General features: G+C 38.5%; 1 protein-coding gene and 1 pseudogene across 1 annotated transcript; both read left to right on the top strand.

Moving 5' to 3' along the window:
• Window positions 1–338: 338 nt before the first annotated feature.
• Window positions 339–2,684, top strand: LOC103965703 (alpha carbonic anhydrase 4-like). Its single transcript, XM_048567545.1, has 7 exons — window positions 339–435; window positions 644–864; window positions 1,348–1,454; window positions 1,549–1,624; window positions 1,738–1,899; window positions 2,007–2,060; window positions 2,541–2,684. Exons 1-7 carry the CDS (start codon window positions 339–341, stop codon window positions 2,682–2,684), a joined length of 861 nt encoding a protein of 286 aa, XP_048423502.1.
• An 8,349-nt stretch (window positions 2,685–11,033) lies between these two features.
• Window positions 11,034–12,328, top strand: LOC103965711 (annotated as a pseudogene).
• The last annotated feature ends 4,853 nt before the right edge of the window (window positions 12,329–17,181 follow it).

Genomic DNA, 17,181 nt, shown 5'->3' with positions numbered 1-17,181 from the left:
TCTGTAGAGGATCCAAATTAAATTGTCGTCCAATGTTGTCTATTTATAGTAATGAACCAGAAAAATGAAGAATAGGTGAAGGCGTATTATTAATTTGAATTTTGCATTTAATATAGGTGATGTGAATTACAAAACCGATATAGGTATTAGTAAACGGAATGATTTCTTTCCCCATCTGGATCCTGAAACTTGTTCTACAGTGGTTAACCCTACCCCGTGCTCTATAAATTTCAGTATTCGTCATAGCCTCATAGTGCATTGTTGTCTAAATCGGAATACAACTGAGGCTTCTTTTTCTTGACATTTGCATGATCGATCTTAGTGATTGTTGGCTGTGAATGATGCTTCAATCAAAGCAAACCCATATTCAGTTCTTTGCTTTGACAATTTTTCTTTTGTATTGGAACCAAATACCAGTTACAGCTAAACCACTCGGTAATGCCAAGTACATAGACTTGCATTGTGAATTGATTTCTGCAAGCTTCTTTTCTCCCGTTGCACACCCGTATTTATTTCTAATCTATGAACTGAATAAATCAAAGGAAAAATGTGTGCAGAAAAAGAAACTCTGCAGAAATCATTTCACTCGTCTTATCATGATCATTATTATTACATTCATCTTGAATTTAGGTTTTTGGTGCAGACCAAGAAATAGCGTTTGATTATAGGGAAGGGAGTGAGAAGGGCCCAGAACACTGGGGAGAGCTTAAACGAGAATGGGCGGCATGTAAAGATGGACGATCTCAATCACCAATAAGTTTAGACGAGAGTCGTGCCACCAAAGTGATCCAAAGTTCAAGGGATCTTATAGTGAGCTATAAGCCTTCCGATGCAATTCTCAAGAATGAAGGTTACTATATCGCGGTGAGAGTATCACATTAGAGTTTTGTTATGCTTTAACTGAAATTGTGGAGTTTGCATGGTCTTATGAATTTGTACCACCTCTGTTGTATGGAGGTGCTATTTATGTATGTATTTAACTGTCAAACAATTATTGTCCATGAAATCTGAAATTTGGAGGTGATTGACAGAGACAATTGATCATAGTGTACCTTACTTCAATTTTCATACATTATTTTCCATGTATATATTTAGGATAGTGCTATTGACACATACATCTTCTTATTTTCTTACAATACCTTCCTTTATTTTCCTATTATGTTGGAGTGAATTGTAGAAACACGTTCTTCTAATGAAAACCAAAGTTGCTTATTAGTAGTAAAAAATATTCAGGGTGCTGCTTTCCATTTTTACAAAATGACTTTGGTTTTGTAGAACTCTTTTTTTCTAAGAAAAATTCTTCCTCTTATCAATTTCTTGATTCTGTATTGTATTAAACTGGTTCAGCTTGAATGGGAAGGCGATGCTGGATCTATCCAAATCGACGGCTCAGATTACTTCCTCAAAAGATGTCATTGGCACACCCCATCTGAACACACCATTAATGGTGTAAGGTCTCTTTCTTTCTCTCTCCTCTCTCCCTCGGCTCCTATCTTAAAAATCCAAAATATTTCTTCCATGTCTAAACTTAAGAGTTCTCTTCATTAGGTATGATTTGGAACTGCACATGGTGCATCAAAGCGCAGACCAGAACAATATAGCTGTAGTTTCATTTCTATACGAAGTCGGCAGCCCAATCCTTTTTTATCAAGGGTAATTAAAATCCACAAAACACATGTAAATGAATTATAAGATATTCATTTCATGGTCTTCTGACACGTACTGTATCCTTTTCAGATAAACCAGGATATATCTTCTGTGATTAGTACAAAGGAGAAAAAGTTGGGAGTGATTGATCCAGGGGAAATAAAATGGGCCAGCTCAAGATTTTACAGATACATGGGATCACTCACAACTCCTCCCTGTACAGAAGGAGTTATTTGGACCGTAAACGAAAAGGTACATCCACTTCATCAACCCAAAACCCTAAAGCATTCATCATTAGCTTGATATATAGCCAATAATTAATGAGAACCTTTCGCTAATCATAAACTTCATGCCCTCAGGTAGATATTGTTTCAAGAGAACAACTGGACTTACTTAAAGAAGCCGTTTATGATGTAAGTCTTCATATCTTTGTTTAATGATTCCTTCTGTCTTTCTTGTTTTAATTTCAACAATTAAAGTCTATTAAATATGAATTCTTGGCAAAACTATTAATAGTGTTGGAACCCCCAGTCCCACATCGGACAAAGGGAGAAGAGAAGAGTGCTTTAAATAGAAATACCCCTCTCTAACTAACATCGAGGCCTTTTGTGATAAAACCCCACACCTGAGGATTGTGCAGGTGGTTAAGTGGGGACAGTATCGGTGTTGTTGGAGTGGGCCCTCGGCCCGTCGACCTGAAAATTTCTACAAATAGAATAAAACATTACTACAGTACTGTTAGCTGCCTTCATTTGGAACAAATATGGTTTTTTGTGTTTGGTATTGTTATATCAGTCATATAAAGGCACAATTTTTCGGGAATCAAATATGATATGTTTTTCTTCAAATTTAACAAGATACTTAACGATATAGCACGATTCTTGAATGTGCAGTATGCAGTGGCGAATGCAAGACCATTGCAACGTGATGAAGGCCGAGATATTAAGCTCTATGGCCCATCGTCATTGTTAAGTTACTTGAATGCAGAATTACCTCACAGGAGGAGACTTAATTCCGCAGCAATCCCTCGGGAGTGAATCAAAGCAGCAAGTCCCTAAGAGATGGCCACAGTCCCGAACAATCTGTCAGATTATTTCCACAAGTTAATGGCATGTCTCTTCGCGTATCTTCTCTAATTGGTTATCAATTAAGATAAATATTTTCCTTTACTGTTCTTTCATGCTTTCCTAGTAGCCTTGTAATCCCTATGTGGTTTGTTGAATTTGTCAAATAAGAGAAAATAGTATGAATCTGCTGCACCAATTGTGAGTTTGCATTGTCCTATTTCTCGTGTCGTAATAGCATGCACACAATGTCTTCATTTTCTACCTTAGACTCAAAGCAGAACATTCATTACAAGCATGTTTACTTACAAGAGAAAGGATCGAGAAGAATCAAAGGACTGGCTTGATACCAATGTTAGGGTTCTCTCTGGGGGTGTGATATCCCCACATTCATTTTTACTTCCAACACACTCTCTTAATTTTCGGCCATCAGAACGAATGAATTGATGATGATCAAAAGACATAAATTAACAAGATATGTGTGAAAAGTAAATAGTTGTGTGTGGATAGCACACCCCTTCTCTCTGCTTATTTACTCAATGTACCAGTAACTGTAATTTTTCTATTAAGAAATACAACTTTACAATGACTCCTCTTATTTACAAGACTTACTATTTATAGTACAAATAACAATTTAGCTACTAAAGGTGTGTTTGTTGCACCGGACTATTTCAAATTGGACTCGTTTTGGGGACTAAGCTGGACTAGCTTAGAATAGATTAAGCTGGACTGGCTTAGAATTAACTAAGCTAGATTGGCTTAGAATAGACTAAGAAGATTATAAAAATACAACAACACAAAGCCTTTTCCCACTAAGTGGGGTCGGCTATATGAATCCTAGAACGCCGTTGTGCTCGGTCATGTGTCACGTCTTCTGTTAGATCCAAGTACTCTAAGTCTTTTCTTGGAGTCTCTTCCAAAGTCTTCCTAGGTCTTCCTCTACCTCTTTGGCCTTGAACCTCTGTCCCGTAATCGCATCTTCTAACTGGAGCGTTATTAGCTCTTTGTTTCACATGACCAAACTACCGTAACCAATTTTCTTCATCTTTCCTTCAATTTTGCTACTCTTACTTTACCTCAGATATCATCATTCCTAATCTTATCCTTTCTCGTGTAAACACACATCCGACAAAGCATTCTCATCTCCGTTACACCCATTTTATGTACATGTTGATGCTTCACCACCCAACATTCATGCCATAAAGCATTGTTGGCCTTATTGTCGTCGTATAACATTTTCCCTTGAGCTTAAGTGGCATACGACAATCACACAACATGCCGGATGAACTCTTCCACTTCATCTATCCAGCTTATATTCTATGGTTAAGGTCTCCATCCAACTCTCCGTTCTTTTGCAAGACAGATCCTAGGTAGCGAAAGTAGTCGCTCTTTGGTGCTTCCTGATCTCCAATCCTCACCCCTAACTCATTTGAGCCTCTGTTTGCACTGAACTTGCATTTCATATACTTTGTCTTTGACCGACTTAGGCGAAGACCTTTAGATTCAACACTTCTCTCCAAAGGTTAAGCTTCGCATTTACTCCTTCATGAGTTTCATCTATCAACACTATATGATATGCGAAAAGCATACACCAAGAAATATCATCTTGAATATGTCTTGTTAACTCGTCCATTACCAATGCAAAAAGCTAAAGACTTAAAGGTGAGCCTTGATGTAACCCTACAGTTATGGGGAAGCTTTTAGTTTGTCCTTTATGAGTTCTTACGGCAATCCTTGCTCCATCATACATATCCTTTATAGCTTGGATATATGCTACTCATACTCTTTTCTTCTCCAAAATCATTCAAAGAATGTCTCTTGGGACCCTATCATACGCTTTTTCCAAATCTATAAAAACCATGTGCAAATCCTTTTTCATATCTCTGTATCTTTCCATCGATCTTTGTAAGAGATAGATTACCTCAATGGTTGAGCGCCCTGGCATGAACTTGAATTGGTTGTTCGAGACCCATGTATCTTTCCCCAGTCTATTGCTCAATTACTCTCTCCCAAAGCTTTATTATATGACTCATTAACTTAATACCCCTATAATTCATGCAATTTTGTACGTCCCTTATTCTTGTAGATAAGCACCAAAGTGCTCTTTCACCACTCATTTGGCATCTTCTTCATTTTCAAAATCTATTGAAAATATCTATGAGCCAAGCTATACCCGACTCTTACAAGACTTTTCACACTTTGATCGGTATATCATCTAGGCCCACTGCTTTCTATGTTTCATCTTTTTCAAAGCTACAACCACTTCTTCCTTCCTAATTCGGCGGTAAAATGAGTAGAACACTCTTCTGAGTTACTCAACTCCCCCAAAGAAGTACTCATTTCATGTCCTTCATTGAAAAGATTATGAAAATAACATCTCCATCTGTCTTTGATTGCGTTCTCTGTAGCAAGAACCTTTCCATTCTCATCCTCGATGCACCTCACTTAGTTTAGGTCTCTTGTCTTATTTTCCCTTGCTCTAGCTAGTTTACAGATATCCAACTCTCCTTCTTTGGTATCTAGTCGCTTAAACATATCGTCAAAAGCCGTTAGCTTAGCTTCTCTCATAGCTTTCTTCGCCTCCTTCTTCGCTATTCTATACCTTTCATTGTTTTCATGGTCCTATCCTTGTATAAGGTTTTACAACATTCCTTCTTAGCCTTAACCTTTATATGTACCTCCTCCTTCCACCACCAAGATTCCTTTTGGTGTGGAGCAAAGCCCTTGGACTCTCTTAATTCCCCCTTTTGCTACTTTTCGAATACAACTAGCCATAGAATCACACATTTAGCTAGCTTCTCCCTCTCTATCCCAAATGTATTGGGTGATTACTTTCTCTTTGAAAATTGCTTGTTTTTCTCCCTTTAGATTCCACCATCTAGTCTTTGGGCACTTCAAGATCTTGTTCTTTTTTCTCACTCTTTTGATTTATTCATCCATCACCAACAAGCAATGTTGATTAGACAAGTTCTCTCCTAGTATAACTTTGCAATCCTTATGAGTTATATGATCCCCCTTCCTCATTAGAAGAAAACATATTTGTGTTTTTTAAGACCCACTCTTATAGGTGATCACGTGTTCTTTTTTCTTCTTAAAGAAGGTGTTGGCTAAGAAGATATCGTATGCCATTGCAAAATCTAAGATAGCTTCCCCATCCTCGTTTCTCTCCCCAAAACCATGGCCACCATGAAAACCTACATCGTTGCATGTCTCCTTGCCCACATGTCCATTTAAATCTCCTCATATAAATACCATCTCCGTTTGAGCGATTCCTTGCACCAAGTCTCCAAGGTCTTCCTAAAATTTCTTCTTCAAACTTGTATCCAACCCTACTTGAGATGCTCATGCACGAATCACTTTGATGAGTTCTTGTCCTATTACAATCTTGATTCCCATAATTCTATCTCCTACCCTATTGACATCTACAACATCTTGTGTCAGGTCTTGTCCACGATGATGCCAACACCATTTCTCATTCTATTTGTGCCTAAATCCCAAAGTTTAAAACCTGAGTTTTCAAGATCCTTTGCCTTATGACCAACCCACTTAGTTTCTTGGAGGCACATAATACTTATCCTTCTCTGCACCATAACTTCCACTACTTCCATATATTTTCCCGTTAAGGTTCTTATATTCCACGTTCCTAAACACATTCTACTCTCTTGAACTCTACCCTCTTGTCCTAACTTCTTCACCATCCCCCGTCTAATAAGGTCAAAGTACTTTTTTTGCGTGTCATGTGTAAAGTTGATGGGAGCAGATGCTACCAAACAACTTTGAGTGAAGTCATTCAAAAAGAAGTTTCTATGGCCATCTTGCTCATTCAACACTGCATCCGAGCACCGATGGAGATACAGCGACCCTTGCTCACTTATCATTGTGCTCGGGCCACACAGCATGCCACTTGCGGGTGACGACCTAACTTTAGCGCAATTTCATTCATGATTCATTATCATAAGGATTTGACGTAAGATAGGAATGTCGGTTGTTAACTACCTGACGCCCTCTATCTCCTCCCTTATCTGAGATTGGGACCGGCAATATAAGATAAATTTACACAGGCGGAGTTTAAGTAGGATTATAAACATAATAAAAAAATTCTTTTTTTTCTTTCTCCTTTTTCTAGAACTCTTCGTCATGTCCCTCTCTTCCTTTCCCTCAATTCTCGTCTAACTCACCAAACACAAAATGCAAATTCCCGTCCTTCTCCCAAAATTCCACAGGTTTCTCCCAAATCACAAAGCATAAACAATCACAAAATTCATTTGAAATTGAAATTGCCAGTTAAAATTGAAATCTTCGAATAACTTCTGAGGAGTGGAAGAATGAGGCTTTGGAAATGTACCAGATGACTTCAAATTCAAGACCCCAATCTCAAAATCTTTCCTGTCTACAATGTTGGCAGTGGAGATGCTGAAGGGAAGAAAATTAACAGTGTAAGTACAGGTGAAAGCATTTCTATATACAAGATTTGGATGTGGCCTTTAAAGGGTAAATTTCCAATTTCTACAAAATCCCATGTGGGTAATTCCTTTGTTACTATAGGTTTGCCATGGAGTGATAAATGCCAACCCAAAAGGTCGTACATTTACAAAACTCCACGAAATGGGTTTATCAGAGAACTAGTTTTTGAACAGAAAATGAGTTTGTTGGGAAATATGTTTTAACCACATATCCATGGCTGCCTCACTGGAAAAAAAAAAGTTTTCTGGGAAGAAAAAAATAGGAGACGAAAGGGCTAAAGTGCAGAACTTGCAAATGGGCGAAGCGGGGAAGGGTGAAGCGGAGCTGTTCTTAGCAATTTGCTCAATTTCAAGGGATTTTGGCATTTAGTGTAGGCGAGTTCCCCTTAGTCTCATTAAACCTAGTCCTTGCTACTAACAAACACAAGATTCCACTGACTAGTAATCATAGCCAGTCCAGTGAAACTTAATGAGGCCAAACAAACACGCCCTAAGATTCCAAAATAACAACCACATGACCTTATAACTCCTAATTAGTTACAAACAGTAACTAATAAATATTACAATTGCCCCATTATGATGATGCCAAGTGGCATCATATTAGGAGGAGAATGATAAAAAAGATGATGGATGAAAATTTTGGCCATTGACTATGTCAACGAAGAGTTGCAAGAGTTGAATTAGGTTCAGAGAAAGATAAAGGGTTTTTGGTGTTGTTGTTGACAACTGCCTTTACCCCATCCACCAGCCACCGTCATCATGCTCTTTCAATCAAGGTTTTAAAGGGCACTAGCCGCTAGTCGAGCTGCAGGTAAAAGCCTAATGCTTAGGCACCTAAGCAGGGACTAGGTAGGGACCTATGAGGCTTTTTTAATTTTAATTAAATTCATTATATAACATATAAATAAGTGACTACTAATACTTAATAAACACATCATTGTCTTCGGGTACAAATAAATTGCAAAATAGAATGATATGCAAATTTTAAAGTACTTGACATCTAATGAGTGTTCCTCCAAGTATCCAACAAGTCTCTTGCAATTTATTGAAAATATAAAATGTAAAATGAAAGCTATATATTTTTTGTCTAAGTGAGAGTCATGACCTAAGTCATTTTCTTAAACAAAAGCAAAAAAAAGTTACAAAATTTCCTAGCTCACCTAAACAGTCTAGGAGAATTTGGTTGGTGCCTAAGCGGGTTTATGGGTGCTGGGCGGACGCCTAGGAGATCTAGGCATATTTTCTTATTTTCCAAATGCCTATAGATTAATCTGGTTAGTGGCTAGCCGCTTAGCTCCTAAGCAAGGCCTAGGCAAAGTTAAGTGAGGCCTTTTAAAACACTGCTCTCAATTATTGGTTTCTCTCGTTATAACCAGTAAAGAAAAGAGAAATTCAATTTTGAAGCAATTTTTTTTCATCCAATCTACATTGTGCTCATTGCACTCCTTCTTTCCCTCACTCCCTCCTTCAGGATTACATATTCAATGGTTTGGGAAACCCGAACCGAACTGAAAATATATATTTATAATTAATTTGAACAGTTGGATTGTTTCCAATTAATCAGGGTTGTCTGTTCTAAGTTAGGGTTTCTACCTCACTCAAACTCTCTCATTTGATTCTTCGAACCTTAGCAACTTAAAGCCTCAGCCACCCACCCCTCTCTCTCTCTTGAATTCGAACTAACAAACCCATTCTCAATTCCGATGAAACATCTCCCATCTCCACTCTGACGAACAATCTCAAGTTTCAACTCCCTCCACCACACATAGGCACCTCTCTCTCTCGATATAGTACAAAGGCTCCCCCCTCCCCCCCCCCTAAATCAGGTATAATTTTTGAATCCATAGAGAAATGAGAGATTTTCAAGTACTAGGTTGTCTTTGTTTCCATGGATTTCTCAGTAAAGGTCACTGCTTTTTCATGTTTTAAATCCACAAAGAAATGAGAGATTTTCAAGTACTGTGAACCTCATTGATTAGGCCTGTCAATGAGGTTCATAGCTCCGTAACACAAAAGAACAAGGAATGGCACAATAGAAGATCAAATCGCTGACATTTTCACAAAAGCATTTCCAAAGCTAAGATTCAATTACCTGAGAAGTTTTCTTGGCATGACAACCAGAACCAATTTAAAGGGGAGTGTTGGAACCTAAATTGATTTTGGTTCCAAGGATCGAAGGCAACAAGTGAAGCTCCAAGTGAAGGTTGTTGCATAATTGAAGAAGAAAGAGGAAGAACAAGGGTTCGTATCCTAACAGCTGGTTTTGTTTAAAGCTTTTGGTTATGTAATCAAGTGACAAGTGTACACTCTAGATTAGATCACTTAAAACCCCTAATGAAGGGCTAAGATTAAATCTAGAGAATGCTAGGTGTATTTCATAGTACAATTTTGTCTCTTAGCATATTTAGAGATAAGTTTGTAAGTTGGGAATGTACCAAAACCCTACAAACATTCTTTTTATAAATCAAAATATGGTTGATGCATTTGCATAGCCAAGGGCAGATGCATTGAGGGGTAGGGGGGTCAGCTAACCCCCTGAACTTAGTGAACGCCAGGGATAACTTGAGTGCTGACCCTCCAAACTTTGTTGAATGTCCCTTCATATATGCCCTTCAATTGCTTGATAAAATGCATTAGAGAGGTGTTGCCCCTTTACAGTCTAGTCCTAATATTATTTACCTCTGGCTTGTTTGTTGGTTGTGATTACAATTGCAGGTAGAAAAAAAAAAAAAAAAAAACCAAGTAAAAAATTATCCCAAAATGCAATGTAAATGAAATGGTGATCTCAGAGAATAACAAAGCATCATCATTCTTGGACAAACATATTAATGAGATGCAATGATATCAAACAATGTTAGTGTGTTCAAGGTAAGTGTGTTTCTTCGTTAAGCATTCATTAACAAGTGTGCAGTATGTTTTTCCAAATGACTTCAGGCCTATCAAGACTCGATGAAATGACGATATGCATACTATTTTTAAAAAAAATGCACGCGCAGGGTGCTATTCTTACAGACCCCCTAATATTATTTCCTAAATCCTTCATTGTGCATGGCCTTGTAGCTGTCACAAACTTGCAACATTTTTTATTCCTATGTTCATTTCAAATCCCTAGAAATCAATGAAATGGTGAATCAAAATACACTAAAGTAACAAACTTTATCAGAATGTATCTTGGAAGACAACTAGACTTTTGCGCGAAGTCTGGGTTCAGCGGAGTTCATGTTTGTATCCAGAGAAATGTAATCGTGCAACACACTGGTAGCCAAACATGTGTTTAACGAGGGTTGTCCCTATGAGTGAGATTGTATTGGCCTCAATTTTCTATTTAACATTTTAGCGGAAGTTGTATGCATTTCAATTCGATTATAATCAATAAATTATATTCTTGGTAAAATAAAAATTAAAATAAAAAATTATTGTGTCAACTAATTCCAATAACTGTTTTATTTTGTTCTTAAATTATCCTTTTCCTACAATTTAGCTATTGTTTGGATTTCTACGCTCTTTTGCATTCGAAAATAAAAATTGATTTTATTTTGTGGGAATAATAACAACTTGAGCATGAACTAGCTTTTGGGTCATGCATAAATTTTGAGAAGTTTATCACTCCCATGAAATATGGTGAGATATTATTAGATGGCGTTGTGGCTAAGAAGAATAAGTCAAGGCAAGTTACTCAAACTTAGCATCTAATATAGGTGAAGATAGCATTTATTTCCACATCTAGATCCTGTAACTTTTTTTTACAGTGATTAGCTCTGCCGTGTATGATTAAGGAAGCTTTATAAATTTCAGTATTCATAGACCAAGGCATCTCTTTCTTAACATCTGCATGAACGATCCTTGCCGTTTGTTGTGAATGATGCTTGAGTCAAAGCAAACTCACCGTCAATTCTTTGTTTTGGCAATTTTCCTACTGTACTGGCACCCGATACCAATTACAGCTAAACCACTTGGTAATGCCAGATATATGGACTTCCATTGGGAACTGATTTACACACTCATTTTCTCCTTCTACACACACATCTTCATTTCCGAACTTTAAGGTTGAACAAATCAAAGAAGAATCATGTGGAAAAGGAGAACGTATGCAGAAATCATTTTAACCATCTTATCATGATCATCGTTCTTACATACATATTGAATTTGGATTTTCGGTGCAGACCAAGAAATAGAGTTTGATTATACAGAAGGGAATGAGAAAGGCCCACAACACTGGGGAGAGCTTAAGAAAGAATGGGTGGCATGCAAAGACGGAAAATCTCAAGCACCAATTGATTTAGTAGAGAATCAAGCCGCCAAAGTGATCCCAACTTTAAGGGATCTTACACAGAGACATAAGCCTTCGGATGCAACTCTCAAGAACGAAGGTCACTACATCGCGGTGAGGAAGTGAAAATCACATTAGATTTTTTCATGGTTTTTATAGGTGGAGAATGCATGGTCTTATGAATTTCTACAACGTACGTCATATTGAAGTATTATTGTTGTGTATATTTATTTGTTGAATATCTATCGTCCATGAGATTTGATTCAAAAACTGGAGATTAAAAGATATTGTCAACGTGAATTCAGAAAAAAAATGGAGATTGGAGAAACGTTATATATCTTAACCCAGCATACTTATTAGCAAAAAAGTTAAGAGTGCTGCTTTTCATTTCACAAAACAGCTTTCGTTTTCTAATTCTTGCCAATTTGTTGATTCTGTATTGTATTTAATTGGATCAGCTTGAATGGGAAGGTGATGCTGGATCTATCCAAATCAACGGCACAGAATACTTCCTCAATGAATGCCATTGGCACACCCCATCCGAGCACACCATCAATGGCGTAAGGTCTCTCTCCCTCAGCTCCTTTGTCTTTAAAATCCAAAACGTTTCTTCCATATCTGAAGAGTTCTCCTCATAAGGTATGATTTGGAATTGCACATGGTACATCGAGGCGCCGACAAGAACAGTGTAGCTGTAATTGCATTCCTATACCAAGTTGGTCCGCCCAATCCTTTTCTCTTAAAGGTAAAAATCCTCAAAACATATAGATGTAAATGAATTGTCAAGAGATTGATGGCGTTATTCCAACTGCTCCACTTTTTCAGGTGAACAAGGATATCCTGTCTATGATTGGAAGAAAGGAGAAACAATTGGGAGTGATTAATCCAAGGGACATAATATGGCGCAGCTTAAGATTTCACAGATACATAGGATCACTCACAACCCCTCCCTGTACGGAAGGAGTCATTTGGACAGTAAACGAAAGGGTACAACACTGTTATGAACCCTACAGCATTTTTTCATGTCTTTGATATATAGCTAGTAATGAGAGCATTTAGTTAATCATGTACGGTGTCCTCAGGTAAATATTGTTTCAAGAGAACAACTGGAGTTACTTAAACAAGTTGTTGATGATGTAAGTCACCTTATCTGTTTAATTGTTTAGTGGTTCCTCTTTCTCTTTCCTTTTTTTTTTTTTTTTTTTTTTTAATTTAACGACTACTTAGATTTGAACTTTGGTAAAAATTGAATAATGGAACAAAACAAACTAAAATATGTTATCTGTATACTATATATATCTTTGGCACGATTCATCACATGGTGTTTATTGGACGGCTGACGCCACTAAGACAATGTATTAGCTGCAAGAGAGAATCTCATTTATTTAAAAATAAATATGATTCCAAGACGGATTCAAACTAAATTATTATGGTTGACTCATTGGGCGTACCCTACTCCTTTAATCAAATTTGATAGTTTTTTCATCAAATTTAGTAAGATACTTATCTTATTGTTAAAAAATAATAATAATTAAAAAAAATTAGATACTTAGTCTTACACATGGGCACAATCCTCTGTGTATAAACTTGTGGTCAATAAGGTGGCATGATCATTTGTGTATTATAAGAAAAGAATGCGAAATATAGCTAATTTGACTCAATTAATGTCAAAAATATGACAAAAGTTTATAATTGTACTCAAAATCACGACCTCCTTCAAGAAGGTAAAAGCTTAACCTGGCCAAAACCAAAATGCTCATTGCTAGTGATTCCTGTGCTAATTTTTGCCACACTAGAGCATATTTTGACTTTGTATATCCATACATGAAGTATAAATTTTGTGGACATGCATTAACTTTTTCTGTTAATTAAAATGCAGTATGCAGTGATGAATGCAAGACCACTGCAACTTGCCAATGGCCGTGGTATCAAGCTCTATGTCCCGTCATTACCGTTAAGTGATGAAAAAGTACCTCACACGACGATTAAAGCTGCATCAAGCCCTCAAGATCCGATCAATGCGGCAAGTCCAAAGAGTAGTCAAAGCCCCAAACAGGGAAACCACAGTTCCCAACAGACTGTTAAACTATCCCCACAAGTAATTGCGTTTCTCTTCGCGTATCTTCTCTTCTTGGTTATTAAATAAGTTTGTTGTGAAACTAACGATATGTATGTAGTGGAATATAAAGTAAGTAAGATGCAATATTTACAAGGTTCGGCTAATGTGCATACGTTCTCGGGTCATCAATAATGGTTCTCTCATTATTTGAAATAATATGAGCGCAAATAACTCTCACTAATTTTCTCTCTTCTCTCTAGCCTTATACCTTACTGATATATTTCACTTCTACCTCTCCTGCTACTTCCCCTCTTGGTTTTATAGGCCGATGTCCAACTATCTTTTCTTCATTCAACACCCCATTTCCTATTTGCCAATAATATAAAATACAAAAGTTAGGCGACCAATACCTAGCATCCTAAGATATAATCTCCAGAGTCACTACAAAATATATGAGCACTGCGCACAACAAAGAGTACCAACGTATGTGCCCATAGACCAATAGCAACAATGCAGCAACTATATTTGTATATGCGCCCTCAATGGGCGTTACCTTTGCTAAAATGGCACAATAGACTGTTTGGTGCTCAAAGAGTTGAGCACATATAAGGATTTTTTGTGCCCCCAGTTCTGACAAAGTTGTCAGATGATTGCTGCCACCCATGTTAGCACATTTATTGTTATTGTGCCCAATATGTCAACTATTTTAAAAAAAAAAAAAATTAAAAACCGAAATCACCTACAAATCTTTAGGCTAAACAAAAAATTATTTTTTTCATATTCTGATTGTTGAGAAAAAAAAATGTAAGTGATAATTCAGAGGAAAAACACATACACATACATATAAAAGGAAACACCAAAAACAAACGGTGAATCTCCAATGGGAGTTCAGAATTTGCAAGTTGATAGGCAGCTTGAGCACCAGGTATATCCCCACTTCGCTCTTTGAATCGAGCAGCAAAACAGTGAATCTCCGGTTGTCTCAGTAATTTCAAGACAAACAGGTCAAATATGCAACGTTACCAGAAAAAAGAAACGGTACTCAACAGAATGATAACATAAAGAAGGCATGTTCCCAAAATTTTGTTCAGTTATGAGCAATATCTCCAATTCAACACATAACTAAACTAAATTAGCATATGATAATATACCACTAACTTCAATACAAGGAGCACGAGTGCATCCCGTATGAAAGGCTGGTAGTAATGTCGCATAAAGTTATGTATCTGTAATTCTGTATCTAGCGTAGGGTAAAAAAAGAAATAGAAATTTCCTGTTCTTCAACTGGAAGAGGCAAGGTTTACAAACATAACACAGGGAAAAGATAGAGAGAAGAAAATGCCATGGATGATTGTTTGATCATATTCTGTATCTGCCCAGCTCACTTTGAGGGTTCAATGGTCAATAATCTACAATAGTTTCAATACTTTAAAATCTAAGTTCATAATCATGTTTGTGACTGCTGTGCTGTGACAGGTTATATATACAGCATTCTCAGTTCAAATTGCCTCAAAGAAACCAAATTGTCTGGTGATAAATGAGAGTTTGAAATACTTAGCCTCAAAGAAACCAAATCGAAGGCCCACGCTTTAGTCTCAGTTCAAATTCCCGTTATAAAAGTTGCTTCATCCTGTTAGACAAATAAGGAATATGGTTAGAGTCCTTGTGTAATTGTATATAATATTATTCACTAGCCGTCCTACAGCCGTCAAGCCGTCCTACAGCTGTCCTACCTTGTCCTACCTACACACTAGCCGTCCTACAGCCGCCCTACAGCCGTCCTACCTTGTCCTACCTACACACTAGCCGTCCTACACCTACCTACACACTAGCCGTCCTACAGCCGTCAAGTCGTCCTACAGCCGTCAAGTCGTCCTACAGCCGTCCTACCTTGTCCTACCTACACACTAGGACGGCTACCTTGTCCTACCTACACACTTGTATCATGTATATATATCCTTGTAATCTTGTAGAGAAAGATAATGAGAAAAAAAGCATTCTCTTCCATTTGCATTCTCTTCCATTTTTTTCCACATTCACGTATCAATAACAAATATATTTTTTAGCCTACATACCTTTTTCTACATGGTATACAGAGCAGGTTTATAACCCTAGCCCTAATTTTTTTTTCGGCAGCTTTCTCTGCCGTTCCCATGGCTGACTCTTCTTCTTCCGATGGTGTTTTTTCCCTTCATCATTCCGACGACCCGAATCTTGTCCTTGTATCCAAGAAGTTGAATGGTGATAACTACACATCCTGGGCCCGTGGCATGCAGCTTTCCTTGAGTGCCAAGAATAAACTTGGTTTCATCACTGGCGATATCCAAGAACCTTCTTCCTCCGACGACCCTGATGCTCACGCGGCTTGGCGTCGTTGCAATGACATGATTCTCTCTTAGCTTCTGCATTCCTTGGAACCTGACCTTCAAGAATCTGTGCTTTTTTCCACCTCTGTCCAAGCTGTATGGGATGATCTTCGCGAACGCTTCTCTCAGAGTAATGCTCCACGCATCTTCCAACTCAACCGGGAACTTGCTACAATTTCTCAAGGTTCTTCTTCTATCTCCGCCTATTTTACTCGCCTGAAAACTCTCTGGGATGAGCTTGCTTCTTATAATGATGGCTGCACGTGCTCTTGCAACGCCAAGCATGACCGTCAACAACTCATGCAATTTAATGGGCCTCAACGAATCCTTTGCTGCTGTTCGTGACCAGATTCTTTTAATGAATCCCCTCCCCACTGTTCGTCAGGCCTGTTCCTCGGTGTCTCAAGCTGAAAAACAACGCTCCCTGGGCGTCCTCCGCTCTGTCGATCAACCTGCTGCCATGGCTGTTCGTGGCCCGTCCCGTCCCTCCTCTGCTCGTCCTCCCCTCCACTGCACCTACTGCAATTTTGATTATCATACCCGAGACACCTGCCATAAACTTCATGGCTATCCCGTTGGCCATCCCCTCCATGGCCAACCGTGGCGACCACCGCGCCGTGCCACTGTTTCCAGTTCTTCCCGCAGCCATGCACCTTCCAGTCCTCCCCGGCAGCCATGGTTTTCTGTTTCCCGGCCCCATAATTTCACCCAGGCCCCCGCCTCCTCTTCTACTCCAACGACCCACCAAGTGCACGGGGCCCAGCCCACTTTGCATGACTTGCAGCTTGCCATGCCTGACCTCTCTGCCGAGCAGCACTCCCGTGTTCTAGCTGCTCTACGTGACACCACCACCCCTCCTCAGGCCAATGCCGTGCTCACTACTGATTTTGCCCAAGGTTTGTTACCTGTCACCTCTCGTCATGGTCAATGGATTCTTGACAGTGGTGCTACGGATCATATTACTTCTTCCGCCTCATGTTTGGTTAATCGTTCTCCTTCACATTTGCCGCCTGTTTCTTTGCCTAGTGGTGCTTCCGCTCCCATTACTTTTACTGGCACTCTTCCTTTAAATTCATCAGTTACTTTGAAGGATGTTTTATGTGTCCCTAATTTCCGAGTGGACCTTTTATCGGTTGGTAAACTTACAGATGGATTATCGTGTTCCATAACCTTCTTTCCTTCTTGGTGTGTTTTGCAGGACTTGGTTTCGAAGGCGATGATTGGTGTGGGTAAGCGACATGGCGATCTGTATTACCTTGTGGCCCTTACCTCTTCTCTCCCCACCCGTCAACCTCTCTGCAACATCATTACC

Source organism: the organism of the source record quoted next, unplaced genomic scaffold (genome assembly GCF_019419815.1).
Source record: "Pyrus x bretschneideri cultivar Hongxiangsu unplaced genomic scaffold, Pyrus_bretschneideri_v1 Contig45, whole genome shotgun sequence".
Classification (NCBI taxonomy): domain Eukaryota; kingdom Viridiplantae; phylum Streptophyta; class Magnoliopsida; order Rosales; family Rosaceae; genus Pyrus; species Pyrus x bretschneideri.
This window is presented reverse-complemented; position numbering and strand designations above follow the sequence as displayed.

Coding starts and splice junctions, on each gene's coding strand:
- LOC103965703 (XM_048567545.1), top strand. CDS start 339: ATGATGCTTCAATCAAAGCAAACCCATATTCAGTTCTTTGCTTTGACA. Junction 436..643: donor AGTTACAGCTAAACCACTCG/GTAATGCCAAGT, acceptor TTTTTGGTGCAG/ACCAAGAAATAGCGTTTGAT. Junction 1,625..1,737: donor TAGTTTCATTTCTATACGAA/GTCGGCAGCCCA, acceptor TATCCTTTTCAG/ATAAACCAGGATATATCTTC.